This window comes from Asparagus officinalis, chromosome 1 (genome assembly GCF_001876935.1).
Source record: "Asparagus officinalis chromosome 1, Aspof.V1, whole genome shotgun sequence".
Lineage (NCBI taxonomy): Eukaryota > Viridiplantae > Streptophyta > Magnoliopsida > Asparagales > Asparagaceae > Asparagus > Asparagus officinalis.
In genome coordinates, this window is record NC_033794.1 from 60,717,246 (window position 1) to 60,738,847 (window position 21,602).

A 21,602-nucleotide genomic window follows, 5' to 3' on the forward strand; every position below is an offset into this window, starting at 1 on the left:
TATTGGTTCAACACGGATTAAGCGATGAAAATTATCCCGAACCCAAATTTGCATACACCAAAACAATTTCTTTTAAAGAAAGAAAGAAAGAAAATTAGTTTTTTTTAAAGGAAATAAAGAAAGAAAATTAGTTTTTTTTAAATGAGAAGATAAAGAAAAAGAAAAATCCTAACTAAAACAAATCAAGGCAATCACTTTTCAATCAACTCTAACTCTAGGGTTTAGCCTAACTCCACTAGACCAGCTCCTAACCAAAAATTCCTACAGTGAAAAGATCAAAGTTTTACCCAGGTAGTTAGCCAGGTAAGGATAGTACTAGAGGGTGATCAAAGATCAATTAAGTACCTCTTTCCTTGCGGAGCGCTTTACGCAACCCCTAAACCTTGCCTTAGACACCAACTATTCTGAGAAAACTTAAACCGTTCACTTAAGGATTTCTTGTTCCTTATTGAGCTCGAATCCTTAGGGGCCAACGTCTAATGAGTTTTAGAAGGCTTGGATTTGTGAAGTGAGGAATTAGTGATTTGTGGGCTAAGGAAAGGGTGATGAAATCCCTTACCTTATCTTGATTGGGGTTTTGCCCTTAAGAATGATTTAAGTGTGTGCCAAATCAAGTGCTACAATCACTTTGGTGAATTCCTACACTATATGAAATGCAACCCTAGAAATTAAAAGCGACTAAAAAGGATAATAAAAAAAAATTTTTTTTTAATTATGGTCAACAATAATCAAATGTGAGAAGATGGCTCATGTTTGAATTTATTATCTTGTTAGTTAATATCCAAGTGAAAGATGAATTTTTATTATGGTCAACAAAAATAAAATCTTTTTTTTAGCTAACTAAAGAGGGTAGAATTGAAAACTAGAAAGAAGACTTACTCGAAAGCAATGCTCCAAATTCTTGATCTTCAATCCAAGATTTTCAAGCTCCAAGCGGTTCCTTCACAAGAAAAATACACAAGTTAAAGAATCAAATTAATAAAATCCTATTTTAGCACATTTCCCCGGAAACGGCGCCAAAAACTTGATGCGGCATAATTATGTACCAAAATTGCAAGTGCACAATTTATCAAGTTATAGTATAAAAAGATATCGATCCCACGAGGAAGGTGATTTTAAGAGATTATTAGAAATGGTTCTTATGTTTTGTGCGTGACAATTGGGAATAAAGAATAAGTGTGATTTTGATGAGTGGTTGTTTTGATTTATGTGCAAGAGATAATAAATTGAATTTTAGAGAAGAAAGAATCAAAGAATAAATGAAATCACAAGGCAAGAAAGATGAATGAATAAAATCAAAAAATAAAACCAAGAATGAAAAGAAAATTTAAGAAAGTTAAGATGAAGGATTCAAAAGAGGTAAGAAATCTAGAATATAATCCACTAACCAATTTCAATTACAAAATATAAACTATTCTCTTTTTATCATATTTCAACTTAGATTTATTAAGCATAGATTATCAAACCATTTAAGGAAAGTGTAACCTATCAAATTATCATCTAAGTTAAAATTACTATTCATGATAAGAACAACAACATGATAATAATCCTAGAATTCATAAGCATAACCTATCAAACCATTTAAGATAAGCATAGATTATCAAATTCTTCTTCTACCGATTAGTTCTCTAGTTGATTATCCTAAACATGAACATTTTAAGTACAAGAGAATAATTCATACAATATAAAAGAAATTAGACTAGTTTCATACAATTCTAAGATTCCTACAAGAATTAAATTCACATCTTAAGAAATAAAAACAAGAAAAAGAAGACTAATTACAAAATTAAAAAGAAAAGAAAAATCTAAACTATGAACAAGAAATAAATCTAATTACAAAGAAAATAAAAATCTAAACTACAAAATAAATTGTAGAAATTAAATGCAAGAAAAATAAATCTACTCTACAAATTAAAGTGCAAAAAGAAAATAAAAAAGACAAGAAAGTAAATCTATACTACAAGCATGAATTTAAATCTAACTAATAAGCAATAATAAAGAAATTACTAAAAAGAAAGAAAAGAGAAATGAAATGCAAACCTTCAAATTGCTCTTCATCTCCATCATCATCATTCAACAAGAGGAGAAAGAACAAATTTAAAGAGAAAAAAATTATTATTATTAATTGCAACTAAAGTTACAATTTTTGGAAGGCCTTCTCAATTAAGAGTAGTCCTCCTCTCCAAAAAGGAGTTTACAAAATTTTCACACCCTCAACCCCTCACTCTCTACCCCTATTTATAGTAATCTTCAATGAATATAAGCCGTTGGATTTGTCTTGAGCCCCAAGCAACAATCTCCACCTTTGAATTTGCTTTTTGTTCTTCTCTAATCCAACATAGGAGGCCCAAATTGATTTTCAAGAATAAATGAAAACCAAGTTAGCATATGATCATCAAATCCGGTTCATGGAGACATGAATAAATGCAGCCCATGTCCAATGAAAAAAAATCACAAGTGGATCGGTCATTGATTTTCAAAAGAAAGCTTTAACAAGTTCCACATCCATTTGATTATTTGAGCACATTTACTTGTGAAAGTCCAAGTTGCAAGACACTTCACAAACCGGCCCACTTTCAATCACATTTTCTTGTGAAAATCCGGCCCAATTGTAGCTTCCCATTTGATTTGCAATCTGCAGCAGATCCGGCCTTTTGATTCATTTTTGAAAATCAATTTTGAAGAGCAAAGTCCACAAGCAATTCAAGTCCGGTCCGGTCTTCATGTGAATTAATTTCCAGCAGCCAAAGTCTATTTCCTTTTGCTTTTGGGCCTTCAAAAAGTCAAAAATTGCACTTAGGCTTCTTGAATCATTTCTTCATTAAATTATGGGATTTTTGTTGAGAGATGAGGGTTTTGAGATTTATTCTTCATTAACCTGCAATTAAGGATAAAAACAATTATTAGTAGTATAATTATTCATATAAAATAGATAATGAGGGTATAAAAATGAAATAAAATGTGATTATCACACGTTAACATTTACCTCTGATAGTCCATCAGCTTGTCAATCCTCTTCAATAGGATAGCATGTCCACAAAACTATCACATTAACAGTTACCTCTGATAATCAAACTCATCAGATAATGGCCTACCAGGTGATGTGCCTCTATTTCGACTTCATGGATAGTGCCCCACTAGGCGATGTGCCTTATCTACCTCTTTTTATTTCCCTGCTAAGTCTTAATCAAGACTGGGGGTTGGTTACTTGGAATCCATTTGATTAAGAGTAACGAATCTTTCACATCGTCGAGTTAACATTACACTTCTGATGATCATCATCCCCACAAAGTATGCATTCAACTCGCATTACTCCCAATTTATCACGTTAACAACATACACCTCTGACAATCAACTTAGCAATCCTTACCAATAGGATGATAGGTCCTCAAAATTGCGCAAATCACGATCTTCTCCAGCAAGACACTAAGTCTTTAAAATCTTATTCAAATCACAAGCATCAAAATTCATCACTTCTGATGATAAACTCACCTAGAAAGTTTCCCCAGCAAGACGCTAATTCCTAAAATCTTGTGCAAGTCACAAGTACACATTCTCTTGTCACGTTAATATCAAACACCTCTGACAACCCACTTATCAATCCTCTTCAATAGGATGATAAGTCCATAAAGTTGCTCCGATCGCAACACATTCCTGTCACGTTAACATCATACCTCTGACAACCCACTTATTAATCCTCTTCAATAGGATGATAAGTCCACAAAGTTGCTCCGATCGCAATACACTCCTGTCACGTTAACATCATACATCTGACAACCCACTTATCAATCCTCTTCAATGGGACGATAAGTCCACAAAGTTGCTCCGATCGCAATACATTCCTGTCACGTTAACATCATACCTCTGACAAAATCAACTTATCGACTCTCCTTAATAGAGAGATAGGTCCATAAATTTTAGTCAAGTTAACATCACACATCTGACAATCAAACCAACTTATCGACTCTCTTTAATAGAGCGATAGGCCCATAAAATACTGTTAGGTTAATATCACACATCTAACAGTCAAATCCCCAATGAACTTGTTAATCTTTTTTTCAACAATAATAGCAAGTTTTCATTATAAAATTCCTAGCGGATTAAATATTTTCTGGAATTATTCTAGTGATAATAAAGAAAATTTCTGAATTTCACTCTAAGTAAAAAATCATGCCAAGTTAATATTACACCTCTGGCGCTTCCAATTTTCTTTCAGTGTTTCAAGTAACACAGGAAAAAATAATGACAAAGTCTACGTATTTAATATCATAACCAATGATTATCATTAAATTAATAATCTCTGAATCCATACCTCGCATGTATGGGGAATTTATCCTAAATCCTAAGTAGGGATAAGTCAACGCCTAATACGCGTTGCCGGGTGATCCATTCCCGTAATAATGACGAAGTCTACGTATTCAACATTGTAGCACTAAAATCCATGCCTTTTATGCATGCGAGACTTTATCTCAATCCCTAATTAGAGATAAGTCAGCATCTAACACATGCTGCCAGGTAGCCTATTCCCACAATAATGGCAAAGCCCACGTATTCAACATCGTGGCAGAATATTATTAATAACGTCGAAATCCATGCCTTGCACGCATTTGGGACTTTATTTCGATACCTAATTAGAGATAAGTCTACGCCTAACACGCGTTGCCGGTTAGTCTTTTGCCATGAAAAAGATATCAAAATCCTTGCATCACACGCATAGGGGACTTTATCTCGTTTCCTAATTAGAGATAAGCCTACGCCTAACACGCGTTACCGGTTAGTCTTTTTCCGTAAAAATGACAAAGTCTATGTATTCAAAATCATAGTATCAAGTCTAAGAGGGTTCATTCTCTTAGCACAACGTTACATGTGAAACAGATTCAAATAATTCACATGCTAGCCCGACTCAAACGGTAGTCGGTAAAGTCTTATCAAATCCGTTGATGGCTGAGGGTTTGCCAAAAATCCTATGCATGTTCGTAGGTCCATTAGCTTAATGGATGTGAGCCGAGACTTGAAACAGATGAGCTAAAGACAAGTCTCAAAGACTTAGCCAAAAATACACGGAAACCACTTCCATGTCTTAAGTCAAAACGCTGAGGTCAGATCCGCGATGCAAAAATCAAACGCCGAGGTCATACCCGTGTTCTAAATTCAACATGTAAGGGTGAGACCCGCGTCTCAAGTTCAAAATGCAGGGTTCATCCTCCGCATTCCAGAAGTAGGATTGTGATGCATACCTTCACACAGGTCCTGCATGGCAAATCTCATCAACCAAGATGCATTCAAAGAGAGTGCAGAGAACGACTCCTTTACGACAAGGAATCAACAGTTCCAAGATCAGAGTTGAGATCCAAAGTATTCTGAAAATTCGTCCTAGTCAACCGCGAACTTTTGAAAACTTTGGAGGGGGTTTTGTAGGCTATTTAAAAATCATAATAAATACCTGATCCCCCATCAAATGCCGATGATGGAGGTTACAATCTGACGACTTCCAGAATGTTACAATTTAAAGATTTTCACGTAGATTGATGAAGGTTACAATCTGACAACCTTCACGACAACCGATGAAAGCTCTAATCAACATCCTTTATAATCAACATCAGGAGTTATAATTTAACGACTCTCATATTTTCAAAGAGCCAAGATGAAGATTACAAGATGGTGATCTTTGCAACGAATTTAACGACTCTCATATTTTCAAAGAGCCAAGATGAAGATTACAAGATGGTGATCTTTGCAACGCTCTAGCAAAAGAGACTACAAAGAGCCAAGATGAAGATTACAAGATGGTGATCTTTGCAACGCTCTAGCAAAAGAGACTACAAATCGAGGTCTCTTCAAATTCAGACGTGGAGCTCACCTATGCGTCCCAGATTCAAAACGCATAGCTCGTGGCCGCGTTTCAAACTCCCAGAACAAAACGCGTAGGTCCTCCCTGTGTGTCAACACCAAAACGCGGAGGTCCTCCCCGCGTATCAACATCAAAACGTCAGAGTCGGACCTGCGTTGCAACATCAAAACGCGAGGGTTGGACCTGCGTTTTTTGTGTTTGACTGGTTCAAACAGAACCTATACGGTTTTAAAACTGTATCTCCACTTAATAGGGTCGGTTACACCCCATTATGGAGAGATTTTAGGGTGGGTTGCACCCCTTAAACTCTTGAACAGTTCCAAAACTATTTTCCACGATTTGGGGGCGGTTACACCCCACTTAGGAGTGATTTAAGGGGCGGTTACACCCCCTTAATCCCCTATAAATAAGAAGAAACTCAACTGATTTAAAGGTTGGAACTTCTTGGCTCGGATTGACCTTGGAGCTTGGCAGCAAAGAGAGGATCTTTGGAGCACTCTCAGATCTGGAGATCGACCACCAGAGCTTTCTTCTGGCCTTGGCTTATTAACCGATTTTCGGTTCAAATCAACTCTTTTACAGAGTTCTTCTAAACTCGTTCGGAGTTCTAAAACTTTCTTTGCAAGTTCTCCACATCGTCAAACCGTGAGGAGAAGACATCGTTCCAGTGAAGCAAAACGTCAGATCGTCAACGGAGAGAAAACTCGACGTGAGCATTTGAGGGAGGCACTCCATCGCCACCATGAAGAACCCAGAATTAAACAAAGGGGAGAATCCAGATTAATTCTCCTCTCTTTTGTAATCAGGAAATCCAATTGTAATTGAGGTCAAAGGAATTTAAATCAAATTTTTCTTTCATTTCTTTTACACCAAATTTTCCACAAACAGCAGTGCTCCGGAAGGAGGGCGAATCTCTGACCGTTGGTCTCCAGAAGGTGGGAGAGCTGAGGTAGCTCGTTGTGGTTGTGAAAGTCAGCTGAGAAGTTTGCTAGTAAGGGTAGTGAATTGCTGTTGGAGAGACTGAGAAAGCTTCTGAGCTGTTTCTCCAATCTGGGCCCGAGTAACGTAGCTCTGATGTGGTCCTATAGCGCAAAATGGATCAGACCCATGCTCAGAACCCGATATGTTTTCTCAAAAAAGAAAGACGCCCCACGGTCGGCGCTAAATTGTTAATATTTTAGTGATCACACAGTCAGTTGTATTCGTGGTTGGATGAGGTTATTGGATATTGATGAGAGGCCGCTTTCTTCCCCGACTTTATGTCTGATTCTTGAGTTGAGTGGCTAAAGGCTGCACAAGTTCGTGAGAGGATGAGGCTTTGGTTCCTCCGTGGTTCCTCCGGCGATCAAGTCAGCTGGTGAACTTGAGTGAGAAAAGTGAAGAACTGTTACAATTCTTGTGTGTGTAATATGTCTGCTTAAAGATCAGATTCGTCAATCTCAAAATATATAAGGTCCAGATCTAGCCCCCACTAAGTTAGAATAGTACATTTATTTATACCGAGGGTATACAGGTAGATCGGTCACTTCGGCTGAATACAAGATGACGGTGGCGAAGTATGGGCTGGTGGCTGAGTCAGCACTAACTTTATAGGTGTCGGCTGGCAACTGAATGAGCGATCAACTCAGCATTAAATAGGAAGTGATTGAAGGTATGACGGTGCATACGTTGTCCGATGAGTCGTGAAGGCTATCGGGACTAAAGGCATGATGCGACTGTCATGTATTAAATGCGTTGCTGACACGTTACAAGTGGGAGAGGCTCGAGGTAGAAGTTGTCCTTTAGTTTTGCCGAGAAGTAACACTTTTCGAGTCGTTCTTGTGAGGCGTCCAGTAAATGGTCGAGTGGGCTCGTGGCGAGTCGTTTTCGACAAGAGGGTCAACTGGTACTGCCATTCGAGTCGACATTAAAGAATGTTGACTCGACCAGTTGACTAAGTCGGAATCCTCGTTGGCCTTTGACCGCCAACTTGATTGGGGCATAGTACACAGTACACCTGCCCGTTGCTGGGTAATGAGTTGTAATTTGGCGAATGAAAACATCATAACACTAAACTTCATGGAATTTTAAATCCCGTGAAGCTTTCAAACTTTAATTATCATTTTCGACCTGGTTTTCTGCGATGTGACTGAAACCAGGTCAAAATGATAATTAAATTTTAAATGAGTTGATTTTAAAAAAAATTCTAATTGGGCTTATTTTAAAATTTTCGTTTTGAGCCCAAAATAAGGGAGCAGGACGTGAGACAGTTGCGGTGGCTGCATTAATTACTTGTTTTTCTATGCCAGCTTGGATACTGGAATTAAGGGAGCAAGGACAACTTCGTAGTGGTCCTTTGTTGCTGCTGCTTCTTTCTAATCTATTTTCCTCCTATTTGCTTCACACGGTGGATGAATTGGTAGCGGGCATATAGTATTTCAGAGCTCGTATCCATAAATTCTTTCTCACTTCATTATTAACAAAGAAAGAAAAAAAAAGGGGGCATCAATTTTCTTCCCACCTTTTGAGTCCGAACAATGGGGACCTTTTGGTCGTTTCTTTGGACGAATTAAGTTTGGCAGAAGGCTTTGCATCCATCCTCGAACCCAACAAAGAAGTCCTCAACAATAATATGTTGAGTTTGATCCGCTTGAGTCACCAATAATAATAATAATACGTTGCCGATTGCTTCAATTGGCAATGCATTCGTAATGAGATTCACAATTTCTTTGATTAATTTTGTTGTGAATTTTATTTTTGATTCACTCAGGATTTTTACTATTGTTCCTATGTTCTTTTTAATTTTGCTCCTAGACTGTGGAATTTTGTATTAGATGATTGTTGCTAGCTTTAAGGGGCTGTTTGTTTGCCTAAAAAAAGAGGGAAATCAAAGAAAAGGAAACCTATTTCTAAGAAAAATAGGTTTTGGGATTGTTTGGTTGGCTAAAAAAAGAAGAAAATCAAAGAAATGTAGATGAGATGAGATGAGTTGTCACGTTATTATAGGATGATGTGAGTGATTTTTTAAGAAAACTTGTTTTGATGTTGTTTGGTTGGCGGAAAAAATAAGAAAATGAATTATAAGAAACCTATTTATTGTATTAGGTTGTTTTCTTTTGTTTGGTTATTTCTTAAAAATAAGAAAATAGATGAGATGAGATGAGTTGTCATTATATTATTGGATGATGTGACCCACACTTAAGGAAATTATTTTCCTAGCTTTTTAGGAGGAAAACAAAGAAATAAAATGTTAATAAGATGAGGTGAGTTGTCACAATCTTATTGGATGATGTGAGTGATTTTTAAATATGAGATGAGATGAGTTGAGTGATGTTATGGATGAAAATAATATTTTATTAGATATGGTGGATGTGATGGATGAGTTGTTGGATGAAAATAATATTTTATTAGATGTGGTGGATGAGTTGTTGGATAAAAATAATATTTTATTAGATGTTGTGGGTGAGTTTTAAGGATAGAAATGTGTGAAATTGTACTTTTTGAGATTTTTTGGTTTTTATTTCTATTTTTTGGTTTTTTAGGAAATAACCAAACAGATCCTTAATTGAAATGTAGGGGACTTTAGAAAGTTCTGAAACAAGTTGAACAAACCCTTTTATTTTATATGTTGTTGTTTTTCTTTAAAAAATGGCCGTCATTGTTGATCCGATGAAGAGAGGGCGGTGCCCAAAATGAAAGGAGATGATGGGAGGTGATGGGAAAAGGCAGGCAACAGGGCGAGGCGAGATTGGAGGCATGAATGGAGGTTGAAGGTGGCGTGGCCCACGGAGCATCCAAGGGGAAGAGAAAAGAAGCAATATTTTGGACGAAATTACCCTTTCGCAGATTAGTAAATTGATACCACCATAACCAATTGTAAAAGACATGTACAGTGCCCTCCCACCGGTCCGGTCACAGCCATCTGTCCCATTTTGGCGTCCATGTGGCAACATTTGTACCGTGGGTCATTGGTTGGGACAAATTAATAATTATTCTAATAGAACAATGTTTGGGTAGAAATTATTTTCTTCATTGTATAACTCATTATAACTTCGATCGTTACAACAAGTTCAAAAAGATCAGTCTTTTTATAAGACCTTTACACAATGAAAATAAAAGTTATAATTCTCGTTCAAACAACACACAACAGGTGTTTATCGCCTATTGCTTTGCGGGATCTTTTCCTGTGCCGGGGATTTTGATATCCATGGACCGCCTTAGATCTGGATCCGGTTGATGAAAAATTAGGCAGAGCTTCGCCTTCACCGAGGGAGTATTTGATTTGAAGCACTGAGATCGACCAAGCGAAATCAGTATTCTTCTCGAGATTAAGACCAAACCTAATCTCAAGGAACGGTGGGATCGGGCTTCAAATCCTTCGAATAGCTCCTTCTTTATGTTGAAGTTTGCCAGGCTCTCGCTAACCCTTGCTGAAATTCGTGACTCTTGGCTCTGAAGTTCGACAGCACCTCCTCGTCTTGATAATAAATCGTCCCCACTGAAAAGGAGGCCCTAGGCTTATATTTATAGGGCTTCGGATGCGGGTATGTGGATAAGAATGAGTGATTTGGTCTTATCTTCAGTCAATAACGGCCTAACCATATTTGTAGATGATATCTAACGGGTAGTTCGGCCTTTTTGCTAAACTGTTTGGTGTTTTTCGACTTTTTTAGGACTTGTATTTTCCACCGTTTTGCGTATTTGACCGTCTTGTTGACTTGTACGATTTGCTAACTTGCTTCATGCGCTCGTTAGCTTCTTTACGGCACTTGGAACTGACCAACGAGCGCAAGTTGACTGACGAGTGCATTCGATCGCTTGGAGTTGATCAACACGCATGTGTTGATTGACGCGTACGAGCTGATTGATGCGTGCGAGCTGATTGACGCGTGCGAGCTGACTGACGTGCGCGCGTTGACCGACGCGCGTGAACTGATTAGCGCGCGTGTGTTGACTGACGCACGCGAGCTGGTTGACGTGAACCTTCTCGATTCGTCAACTCTTCATTTCGAGCTACGTGCAGGACCTTGAAGGTAATTTTGGACGCCCACAGATACCCCCTCCAAAATGTTTCAGCCTCATTTTTTTATAGATGAGTCTGAAATGCTTTGGATGTGATAGACCCCCACCTTCAATCGGTGTCAAAAGGCCTATAATTGGCTTCAGTTCTTAACTTCTCCACTTTTCAGTCTATTCAGTATTTTGTCGAATAGCTGAAATTTTTTCGGTGCTGCATTTATCGTCTGACCGTTGTCGAAGTCTTGAATTAAAATTGATAAGTTGATTTTGGCTCGTGTCATTGAGTTGACTTTGAACTAATTAGCTGCATCGCAATGCATTGATCGGCGTTGACCTTGGGCTACGTGTTGACCGGCGCTGACTTTAAGTTTTGCATCGATCGGTGTTAACATAGTTTATACTTGTACGTTTGCTGGAGTCTACACAGTTTAAGCTTTTAAGGCGTTGGAGCGTGGCGGTCTCAAGCATTGGGCTGCAGGACCAACTATTAAAGCTGATTCATCTGCATGTGTGGATCTTACCTCAAATTTGTTGGATGCCCAAGTCACGAGACCAACTAATAGGGCTGGTGCGTCAGTGACTTTCGCATATATAGGATTTTTGGCAAACCTTCAGCCATCAACGGGTTTGATGAGCCTTTACCGACTACCGTTTGAGTCAGGCTAGCATGCGGATTGTTTAAGTCCGTTCCGCATGTAACGTTATACTAAAAGAGTTAACTCTTTTAGTGCTACGATATTGAATACGTAGACTTCGTCTTTCTCACGTGAAAAGACTAAACAGCGACGCGTATTAGGCGTAGACTTTAAGGTTTTTAGCAAACCCTCGGCCTTTAACGGGTTTGACGTGCCTTTACCGATTACTGTTTGAATCGGGCTTGCATGCAGATTGTTTAAGTACGTTCCGCATGTAATGTTATGCTAAAAAAGTTAACTCTCTTAGTGCTACGATATTGAATACGTAGACTTCGTCTTTCTTACGGGAATAGACTACCCGACAACATGTGTTAGGCGCTGACTCATCCCTTCTTAGGATTCGGGATAAAAGTCCCCAGACTGATATTCTGGTGTCTTCTTCAATCGGTGAAAGACTGAACCGGTAACGCGTGTTAGGCGTTGACTTATCCCTACTTAGGATTCGGGATAAAATTCTCCGTGCATGTAAGGCATGGATTATGGAGTTGAAGGATGGTATCTTCTCTTGGGGCAAAGACGAACCCAAAATGGAAGAGGAAGAATTTTATATTTTATCTCCCAAAATCGAAAAGAAAGAATTTTATATTCTATCTCTAGTTGCCAAGAAAACTCGAAGTGGGATTTCCACCCTAAGAATTCGAAAAGGTAAAACTAGGAGTGGGATCTTCACTCCGAGAATCAAAAGATTCGGATAATCCTAACTATCGGAAGGTTTGATCACCGAACTAAAGGTGAATTTCTTGTTTATCGAGAGTGAATTGTGATTTTGGCCCTAACTATAGGAAGGTTTGACCAAATGAATGTGGGAGTGTGAGATGACCCTAACTTTTATAGGTTTGATCACTCGATTTGTGGACCTCTCGTTCATTGGAGGAATCGAGAGGGGATTTTGGTTTTGGCCCTAACTATAGGAAGGTTTGACCGAGTGGGAGGTTTGAGACGATCCTAACTGTATGAAGGTTTGATCGCTCGATTCATGGACCTCTCATTCATGGAAAGAATCAAGAGGGGACTTTGGTTGTGGTCCTAACTGTAGGAATGTTTGACCATGTGGGAGTGGGATTACAAATCACAGGGAGAGTGTTGACTTGTACCGATTACTCAATGGGGATTCTTGGTGTCAAGTGATAAGAACTTAACACAAAGGGGTTTGACAATTTTTCCAGGATTAGGACATTAAAATTCTGAGTACCATGTCCGGACTCTAACAATGAGGATGTTGAGTACACAGATACATCGAAAGTTTGAGTGGATTTAATCGAAAGGAATTTTGGTGATCCCATCGTCAATTAGTCTGATCGGTGGGGGGTTTTTGTGGTGGAAGACTGTGAGTCGTCAAATACCAATGAGAGTTTTGTGAGGGAAAATTGATCAACGAAGTGATCGAATCTCGTCTCAGCAAAAGAGTGTTCAAAAATCACAGTGGGAGTTTAATATTTATCACTTTGTTTGTAATGATCGGGTTATCCCTAAGAATATTACATTTAACATTCTTCCGAGAACTTTCCGTTACATGAATTATCCACCCCCAGCTTTCTTTGTAAAACTGGGTGTAATGAGGAGTACGTTGTCCTCAGTCGCATGTTCGGATTATCCTTAAGAATATAAGATTCTCTAGGAACTTCTCATGAAAGAAAGGAAATAGTTTAGACTCATATACTTGTTGGAGTATTGAGAAGCAGTTTATACTCGCATACTCTTCGGAGTCTCGGAATGAGCAGTTTATACTCTTATACTTATCGGAGTATCGCCGCTCTCACTGGACTTAGTTTAGTGTTATGACGCCGGCTTCAACCAAGGTTTGGATGCTGTTCTTAAGAGCAAAGCAAGCCTTGGTGGGATGAAGGATCCTCCTGTGGTATGCACAATGCTTTGGATCCGAAATGTTATCAGCTTCCTCCTGATTTACGATAGGTGGAAGCTTGATCTTGTTGTTTTCAATGAGAGATTCGAAAATGGCTGGAATGTCTTCATCCTTGAAAGAATACTCTTTTTGGAGTCTCGAATCCGAAGTCTTTTGCTATCTCCGGGATTGTTGTTGTGACGTTTGATTAGCATCAACAACTGCTGCAGGTGTATTCCCTTTGCCACAGGAGATGAAGCTTGAGTTCAGAGGATTAGCCATCGGTTGTCTTCTCTCGGCCTGCTTCCTTCTGAGGAAGCGTTCGGCCCACTCTCCGTGCACTTTCAACTCTTTCCAGGTGTTGGATGGTGCTACTCCCATGACTTCCAACACGTCCAAGGAGAGATTGTTGTGATGGGTTTGGAGGATGAAGTCCTCCATGATCGGATCTCGGTAGTTCATCGCCTTATTCCGTAAGCATTTAATGAAGTCGTCGACCGTCTCGTTGTCTTCTTTCTTCTCATCGAAGAGTGTCCTGATTGACACTTCGACGTCATCGTCAAAGAAGTGAGCGAGAAATAGGTTCTCCAGGTCGTCCTAATTATTGATGCTTACAGGCTTGAGACGACGGTACCAATCGAAGGCGGGCCCGTGAAGGATGCCAACGAATGACCGGACCATCAATGCTTTATTGCCGGAGATCTTGCCCAAGTAGGACTTGAAGTAGATCAGATGTTGAGTGGGTGAACCCTTCCCATCAAACGGCGTGAAGTTAATCAAGTTAAACTTCGTCAGATACGGGATCGAATCCCATTCTCTTGGATAGGGATATGGAATGCCGGTCCTTTTTACTTCTTGAGCAGATATTAGAGTGTTGATTTTGCTCTCGAGATCTTTCATTTTCTCATCCTCGCTCGTATCGGGCCTTGGACGATTTGAAAGAGGAATAACGTGGCCACCCCCGTCATTGTCATCTTCGGTGGAACCACCCCCAGTGTTTTGTTCAACGGGAAGGTTATCAGCATTGAGGCGTTCATCCATATCTGAATCATTATTTGCTTGGTTAGCAATGTTACGACGGCTGGATTCACCAAGTTGATTCGATAAAGCTCGGATTTGTTGGTCATGTTCTTTCCTCATCCACCGTATAGCCATTTCCATTTCGAACTTGAAGTTCTCTTGTTGCTTGGTCAATGCATCCTCAACCATTTTGGCTACTTCCTTGGTGTTAATCATAAACACTTCGCGGGATTGTCCTGGGTTGGACACCGTTTTGTCAGAAGCGACTGCAGAGTTAGCATCTGATGCTTCATCATCCGAGGATAATCCCCTCTGCATTCTCTGATAATCTCTTTGTCTAATGGTTTCCGATCGTAACCGGGTTAGACGATGTGATATAAGTGGGTCAGAGCTAGAAGGTCAAATCGACTTTCCCTTATCAGCCACATTAACTATGACTGCGGATTGTTTAGGTCCAACCGCTTCCAGCTGGAGTCGAGACATCAGTTGGGCTATTCCCGAGTTAACTTTTCTTCCTGGAGAAAAGTCGGGGCTAGAATTACTTGAAATAATCGGGGACTTCCGCTTATTGACCATATTGATGGTAACTTCCGGGAATTCGCCATCTCAAACAGCCGATCATTTCTTGCGAAAGCGCTTTGGTTTGGACTTAGCCATTCTATTAGAGATCCTCTCGAATACTGAGACCCTCTGTAAAACGGTCTTGGGGAACCTACACGTTGATAATACTGTCCTAATAAGTTCGGCGCACGGGCAGTGAGATTTTGTTTTCCGGGTATTTCTCTTCTGAGACTTGTTCGTACCCCCAGCTCGATAGTACAACTCATCGGTCAGATGACCGGAGCAACCTATCGTGTGTTGGCACGACTCCCCTGGTATAACGTTGTTATTGTCAGATGAATACGTTTCTTTCAGGGGATTTGCCGTCTTGTTGGCGTTATTAAGAGTTACGCGTTTAGAGTCACGCATTTGTAAGCGTGAACTCTTGACGGGCTCTTGGACTTTAATTCGCCGTCTGTACGCGTTTAGAGTCACGCATTTGTAAGCGTGAACTCTTGACGGGCTCTTGGACTTTAATTCGCCGTCTGAGGCGGTCAATTACGGGAGTTTTTCGTGTGTGAACTCTTGACGGGCTCTTGGACTTTAATTCGCCGTCTGAGGCGGTCAATTACGGGAGTTTTTCGTGTGCGACCCCCAGCTCGAGTAATTGCTCGGGTTTAGTCACCCGACCCAAGCGTTCTTTGACCGGGGCTTTGCATCGACCTGCGTGCGAAGGACCAAGACGATCCGTGATCTCCATCTTGAATCGATACAAATCCACACTATCGCGGTGCTCCACCGGAGGTGCGAAACTCAAAGGGATCGACGAAACAGGTGCAGAACGTCTTTTGTCTTGACCCTAGCTCGAGTCGGATTTGAGTGACCCGTGGGTTGGAGGGTCGGATCCGGGTGACCCGCGAGCAGGAGGGTCGGATCTAGGTGACCCACGAGCAGGAGAGTCGGATCTGGGTGACCCGCGAGTAGGAGGGTCGGATCTAGGTGACCCGGGAGCAGGAGGGTCAGATTGAAGTGACCCGTGTTTTTTGATCTTTTCGACCGCCGTCTTGAACTTTGGCCTCCATACTTTATGCAGTCTTGTTTGTTTCTTGGCTACGTCCTTCTGCATCTTTTGTGCCTTTTGCACAAGAATTCGCGCGTGCGCAAGTACGCGGCGCTTCTGGATTCACTCCTCCAGAATTGAACGGACCCTTTTGACTTGGATCCATTCACTTATTGATGATTTGGAGGAGGGGGCGTTTGCTCGCTGTTAGGTCACTTGATGCTCCTTGAATTTCAGATCCACCTCGTAACGGATCCCGTTTATCGGCTCCAAAGCCTTAGCAAGCTAACGCGTGAGGCGTTGACGTCGCCTTTGACGTGCCATCTTCGATAGGATTGGCGCGCCTTCAATACTCAACTCCTTGATTGAGGAGGAGTTCAGATCTATAGATTCGGCCTCATTGGAAGCCAGAGGGGCGTTGCAAAGCTAGAGGGCAGCAGCAACAGGGGCCTTGACCTTCCTGCGCTTACGAGGGGCGGAGGATCTGATGGAGGAGAACGACAGATACTCCTCGAACTTTAGTTGGTCGAACTCATATTCGACCACTTCTTCAACCGGGATGCAGATCTGAGGTTGAGACACGACAGCTTCGGCAACGAAGCTGTTGGCTCCCACTGTGGTCGCCAGCATGTTTGGGTAGAAAATTATTTTCTTCATTGTATAACTCATTACAATTTCGATCGTTACAACAAGTTCAAAAAGATCGGTCTTTTTATAAGACCTTTACACAATGAAAATAAAAGTTACAATTCTCATTCAAACAATACGCAACAGGTGTTTATCACCTATTGCTTTGTGGGATCTTTGCCTGTGCCGGGGATTTTGATATCCGTGGACCGCCTTAGATCTGGATCCGGTTGATGAGCTTCGCCTTCACCGATGGAGTATTTGATTTGAAGCACTGAGATCGACCAAGCGAAATCAGTACTCTTCTCGAGATTAAGACCAAGCATAATCTCAAGGAACGGTAGGATCAGACTTCAAATCCTTTGAATAGCTCATTCTTTATGCTGAAGTTCGCCGGGATCTCACTAACCCTCGCTGAAATTCGTGACTCTTGGCTCTGGAGTTCGACGGCACCTCCTCGTCTTGATAATAAATCGCCCCCCTAAAAGGAGGCCCTATGCTTGTATTTATAGGGCTTCGGATGCGGATATGTGGATGAGAATGAGTGATTTGGCCTTATCTTCAGTCAATAATGGCCTAACCATGTTTGTAGATGATATCTAGGCAGTTAAGAACCCCTGGAACAGATAAATCCTGGGAAAACCGCTCAAACCTGTCGAAAAAAACGTCCGAGGGTCAAACTTGCGCGAAACACCCCGCTGACCCGCGGGTCGGCGCGGTTCGACCCGCGCGGCCGCGGGTCGGCGCGGTTCAACTCGCGCGGGTGCGGGTAGTTCAGCCTTTTTGCTGAACTGTTTGGTGTTTTTCGACTTTTCCGGGACTTGTATTTTCTACTATTTTGCGTATTTGACCATCTTGTTGACTTGTACGATTTGCTAACTTGCTTCATGCGCTCGTTAGCTTTTTTACGGTACTTGGAACTGACCAACGAGCGCAAGTTGACTGACGAGTGCATTCGGTCGCTTGAAGTTGATCGACACACGCGTGTTGATTGACGCTTGCGAGCTGATTGATGTGTGCGAGCTGATTGACGCGTGTGAACTGACTGACGTGCGCGCATTGACCGAAGCGCGCGAACTGATTGACGCGCGTGTGTTGATTGACGCGCGCGAGCTGGTTGACGTGAACCTTCTCGATTCGTCAACTCTTCATTTCGAGCTGCGTGCGGGACCTTGTAGGCAATTTTAGACGCCTACAAACAATTTAACTCTTTAAGATATTTTGAGTGGAATAAAGTGAGATAATTTAAGAGAATAACATAACTTGAAGATTTAATTTGACGATTCATATGAGATAATTGATGATATAGCACCTTATTAAAATATAATATTTATTTATTAATTAAGTCTATATTAATCTATTAGATTGATTTAATATATTATTTAGTATATTATTATAATATAATCCATTATTTTACTTTATAGTAAGCTATAATATGTTATACTATAATTACTAATAATTCTAACTATATTAATTAATTGATATAATATATCATATTATAATAATATGTATATTATAAAATAATGAATATAATATAAGAATAATATATTAAATATAATATTTTAATAATATAATATTTAATTTAATATATCAGAATATAGTATAATATGTTATAATTAGGGGTGTGCATGGTTTGGTCCAAACCGAAAAAACCGACTGAACCGACCCAAAATTAGCAGTTTGGGTTAGTTTTATTTGTAGATCGGTTCGGGTCGGGTTGAAAACTTTTCAACCCGAACCGCCCGAACCGACCGCAACTAATAACCCTTAGTTTTTAACTCATACCCATTACAAACCTGACCCGCTCCCTTAAGGTAAAGATCCTAAACCCTAAGGGTGTGTTTGGATTTCAATGGGGTTAAGGGAAATTAAGGAAAACTATGTGAGAGAATGGAAGGGAAGGAAGAGAGTTCCCTTCCCCTTGGTTACACCCTAATTTGGGGGGTAACAAATTTTATACTATTAGGGGGGTGAACCAAGGGGAACTAGGGTGAATAACTTCACCTCCTAAATGTTCCCAAACAAGATGAATGGTTTCCCTAACTTCCCTTCACCCTTATTCCCCTCAATCCAAACAAGCCCTAAATCTTATCCAGTCGCACCTCCTCGGCTCCTCTTCCTCAATCCTCAGTTCCTCTTCAATTTTTAACCCTAAATCTCACTCCATGTCTGCAAATCCTCCTTCCGCACTCGGCGCTCAGTAGATCTGCCTTTCTATTAGACCCTAGGGGGGGTGATTAGGGTCTTATGCTAATCTAATCCGATTTTATGTCAATTAAAACTAATTCAAATATTATTCTTGCAAGATAGATATACAATATGATATGAGCAAGAATATACAATATGAACAAAGAGATATATCCTAGCAAAGAGGTATATGATAAAATATATGCAAGGATATATAAACTAACACAAGGGTGACATAATCAAACTACAAATGTGATAGGGCAAAATATACAAGAGTAAAGGCAATTGGCGATATAAGATAAATGCATAAGCAAATGCGTCAAAGACAAACTCAAACACACTCAAATGATCACGGAGTTCGGACCTTCCGTCCTACTTCTCCGCTCCTCACTCCCGGGGAGAAATCTACTATCACAACCGGGTTTTCTATGCTCACCCGAATAACGTTTACAACCACACTATATCAGTTTTCAACGATCACCGATCAACGTATACACTCACACTCACAATGTCGGTTTTCAACGTTCACCGATCAACGTACACTCCTCACACTCGGTTTTCTAGCTAACCGAAAACTTTATAATCTCACAATTATAACAAATAATAAATTTGTTCTCTACAAAAGATGAGAACACAATTATGCTCACTCTCAATTGTTACAACTCCTCACAACCTAATTATACAATGTATGTAAATACAATAAGCTCAAAGGTTGTGTGTGTAAGCAATGAGAAAATCAAAACAACTAAACTCAATTAAAATCTAGCATATAGAAATTATGAACAAAATAATAAATAGCTAGAAATAGATTTTAGGAATTCTTCTCTGAAAATCAAGTTGGAGAGGAGGATTAAAATGAAGTTCAAACACTGTAGATGATCTTCTCCACTTGTAAAACAATCTTCACAAACCAAACAGACATTGAACCCAACTAAAACCCTTTTCAAAACTCTTTTAAACTTCTTTAAAACTATCCATTGGGTTCCTGAGATAGAAGGGGGTTTGAGGGTTTATATAGGAAGAGAAACAACAGCAAAAACCCCCAACCAAATCTCACAAAAACCTAGAAAAAGATTTTTCAGATTATGTACAAAAAGAGCCGTTGGGCATACGGCGGTCGACCGTGGAAAACTCACGGTCGACTGCGAGCCAGCGTCGACGGTGGGAATTTTCGAGCTGACGGTCGACCGTGAAAGTTTCTTTTGCCCACTCAGGAAAAGACATAGGCGCGGTCGACCGTGGCATTCGATCGCAAACTGACATATGAAAAATTCAGGTTTGAAAGCAGTTTGCTGATTTTAAAATACTGTTTAAAAATATCAAATAAATTCAGAAAAATATAAAACTTTGGGGAATGATTGTAGACATGATAATAAACATATGAATTTTGACATTTTGCAAATGTAAAATGTAAAATATCATTATTTTGTAAGGAGGTCCAAAACATAGAAATGTAAACATATGAATTTTGACATTTTGCCTAAACCATATTTTGAAACTTTACAAAATGATTTTATAGACTTGAAGAAAGATATAAACTATTATTATGAAGTCTATAAACAATGAATGTAGTATTTTATCAAAATACACATATAATGCACTAAAACATGATTTTATTGAACTAAATAAAATTGATATTGATGAAATCATATATATGCATATAAGTATGAAACAAAAATATGTTTTCTAATTATATTTAATTGTTTCAAAGTAAAACTTGAAAACTATCAAACCAAAACATATATGTATATATATAACTATATATATACATGGAAACCAATAAATGTGTGTATATAATATTGAGCTTAAAGTACTAACACACATAATATAAACCTAAACTAACTATTACCCAAGCTTGATTTTGATCTTCATTGTAGCTCAACTTGGTAAACTTGCGGAAGAAGCTTGAACTTGTATCTTTAACTTGAATGTACATTGCTTTACTCCACTATTCCGCCAACCTCCATTGGTTATGATCGTGAATGCTCGATTCCATCCATCCTCCAACTCGTTGTTTGTCTAGAATAGATACAAAACACAAATACTAGACAAACAATATTAGTAGTAAATTGTTTATTAAACATCATCAAAACAAAGAGGCCAACACTTCCGTGCTTGGCGCTCCGCCTTCCGCGCTCGGTGGGAAATTATCTGGAAGCGGAAAATCTGGAGGTGATGGCCACGAGGATCGAGCAGAAGTCTCGCAAAGTCGAGACCTTGCTCAAACAGTTAAACTCTCTGGATTCTAAAACCCTAATTCGAAGAGACTATCCTTAACTCTTAATGAAAATTTGTTTTTTTTTTCTTTTTTTTTTTTGTTAGATTTAAGCATGTCGAAGCTTTGAAGACAACGCTTAAGGGATCGTTGACGAGCATCAAGGAAGAGAGGTGTAAGGTTTGGGGTTCTTTTTTATTTGGTTTGAGAAATTAGATTTTGGTTTTATAGAAGTGAAATATCTGTAATTGGGATTCTGGATTTGGTTATTGTTGCAGTCGGCGAATTGGATCGTGGTGCATCGGGCGATGATGGCGATAAAGGATGTGGATGGGATGTTCTCGACCTTGGATCCGGAGTACTATGACATTCTCATGAAGTAAGATTCAGTTCTGTATCCGGCAATTGTTTTTTTATTTTATGTAATTATAATTATATGCTTTTCGTCCAATTTTCATTTCTGTAAATATTTGATGATCAGGTTATTGGAAAGGCCTTGTTTTGGATGAAATTATCAATTATGTACAATCCTTGCAAAACCAAGCTGAGGTAAACATAAAATCATG

At 39.6% G+C, this 21,602-nt stretch overlaps 1 protein-coding gene across 1 annotated transcript in view; it reads left to right on the top strand.

The window, feature by feature from the left end:
- Positions 1-21,419, top strand: part of LOC109834921 (actin-related protein 2/3 complex subunit 5A-like) — a 60,862-nt gene extending 39,443 nt beyond the window's left edge. The window contains exons 2-4 of the mRNA XM_020402937.1: positions 20,919-21,049; positions 21,144-21,216; positions 21,315-21,419. Of these exons, the coding sequence (XP_020258526.1) occupies positions 20,919-21,049; positions 21,144-21,216; positions 21,315-21,419 (309 nt within the window). The remainder of the gene's footprint in view (positions 1-20,918; positions 21,050-21,143; positions 21,217-21,314) is intronic.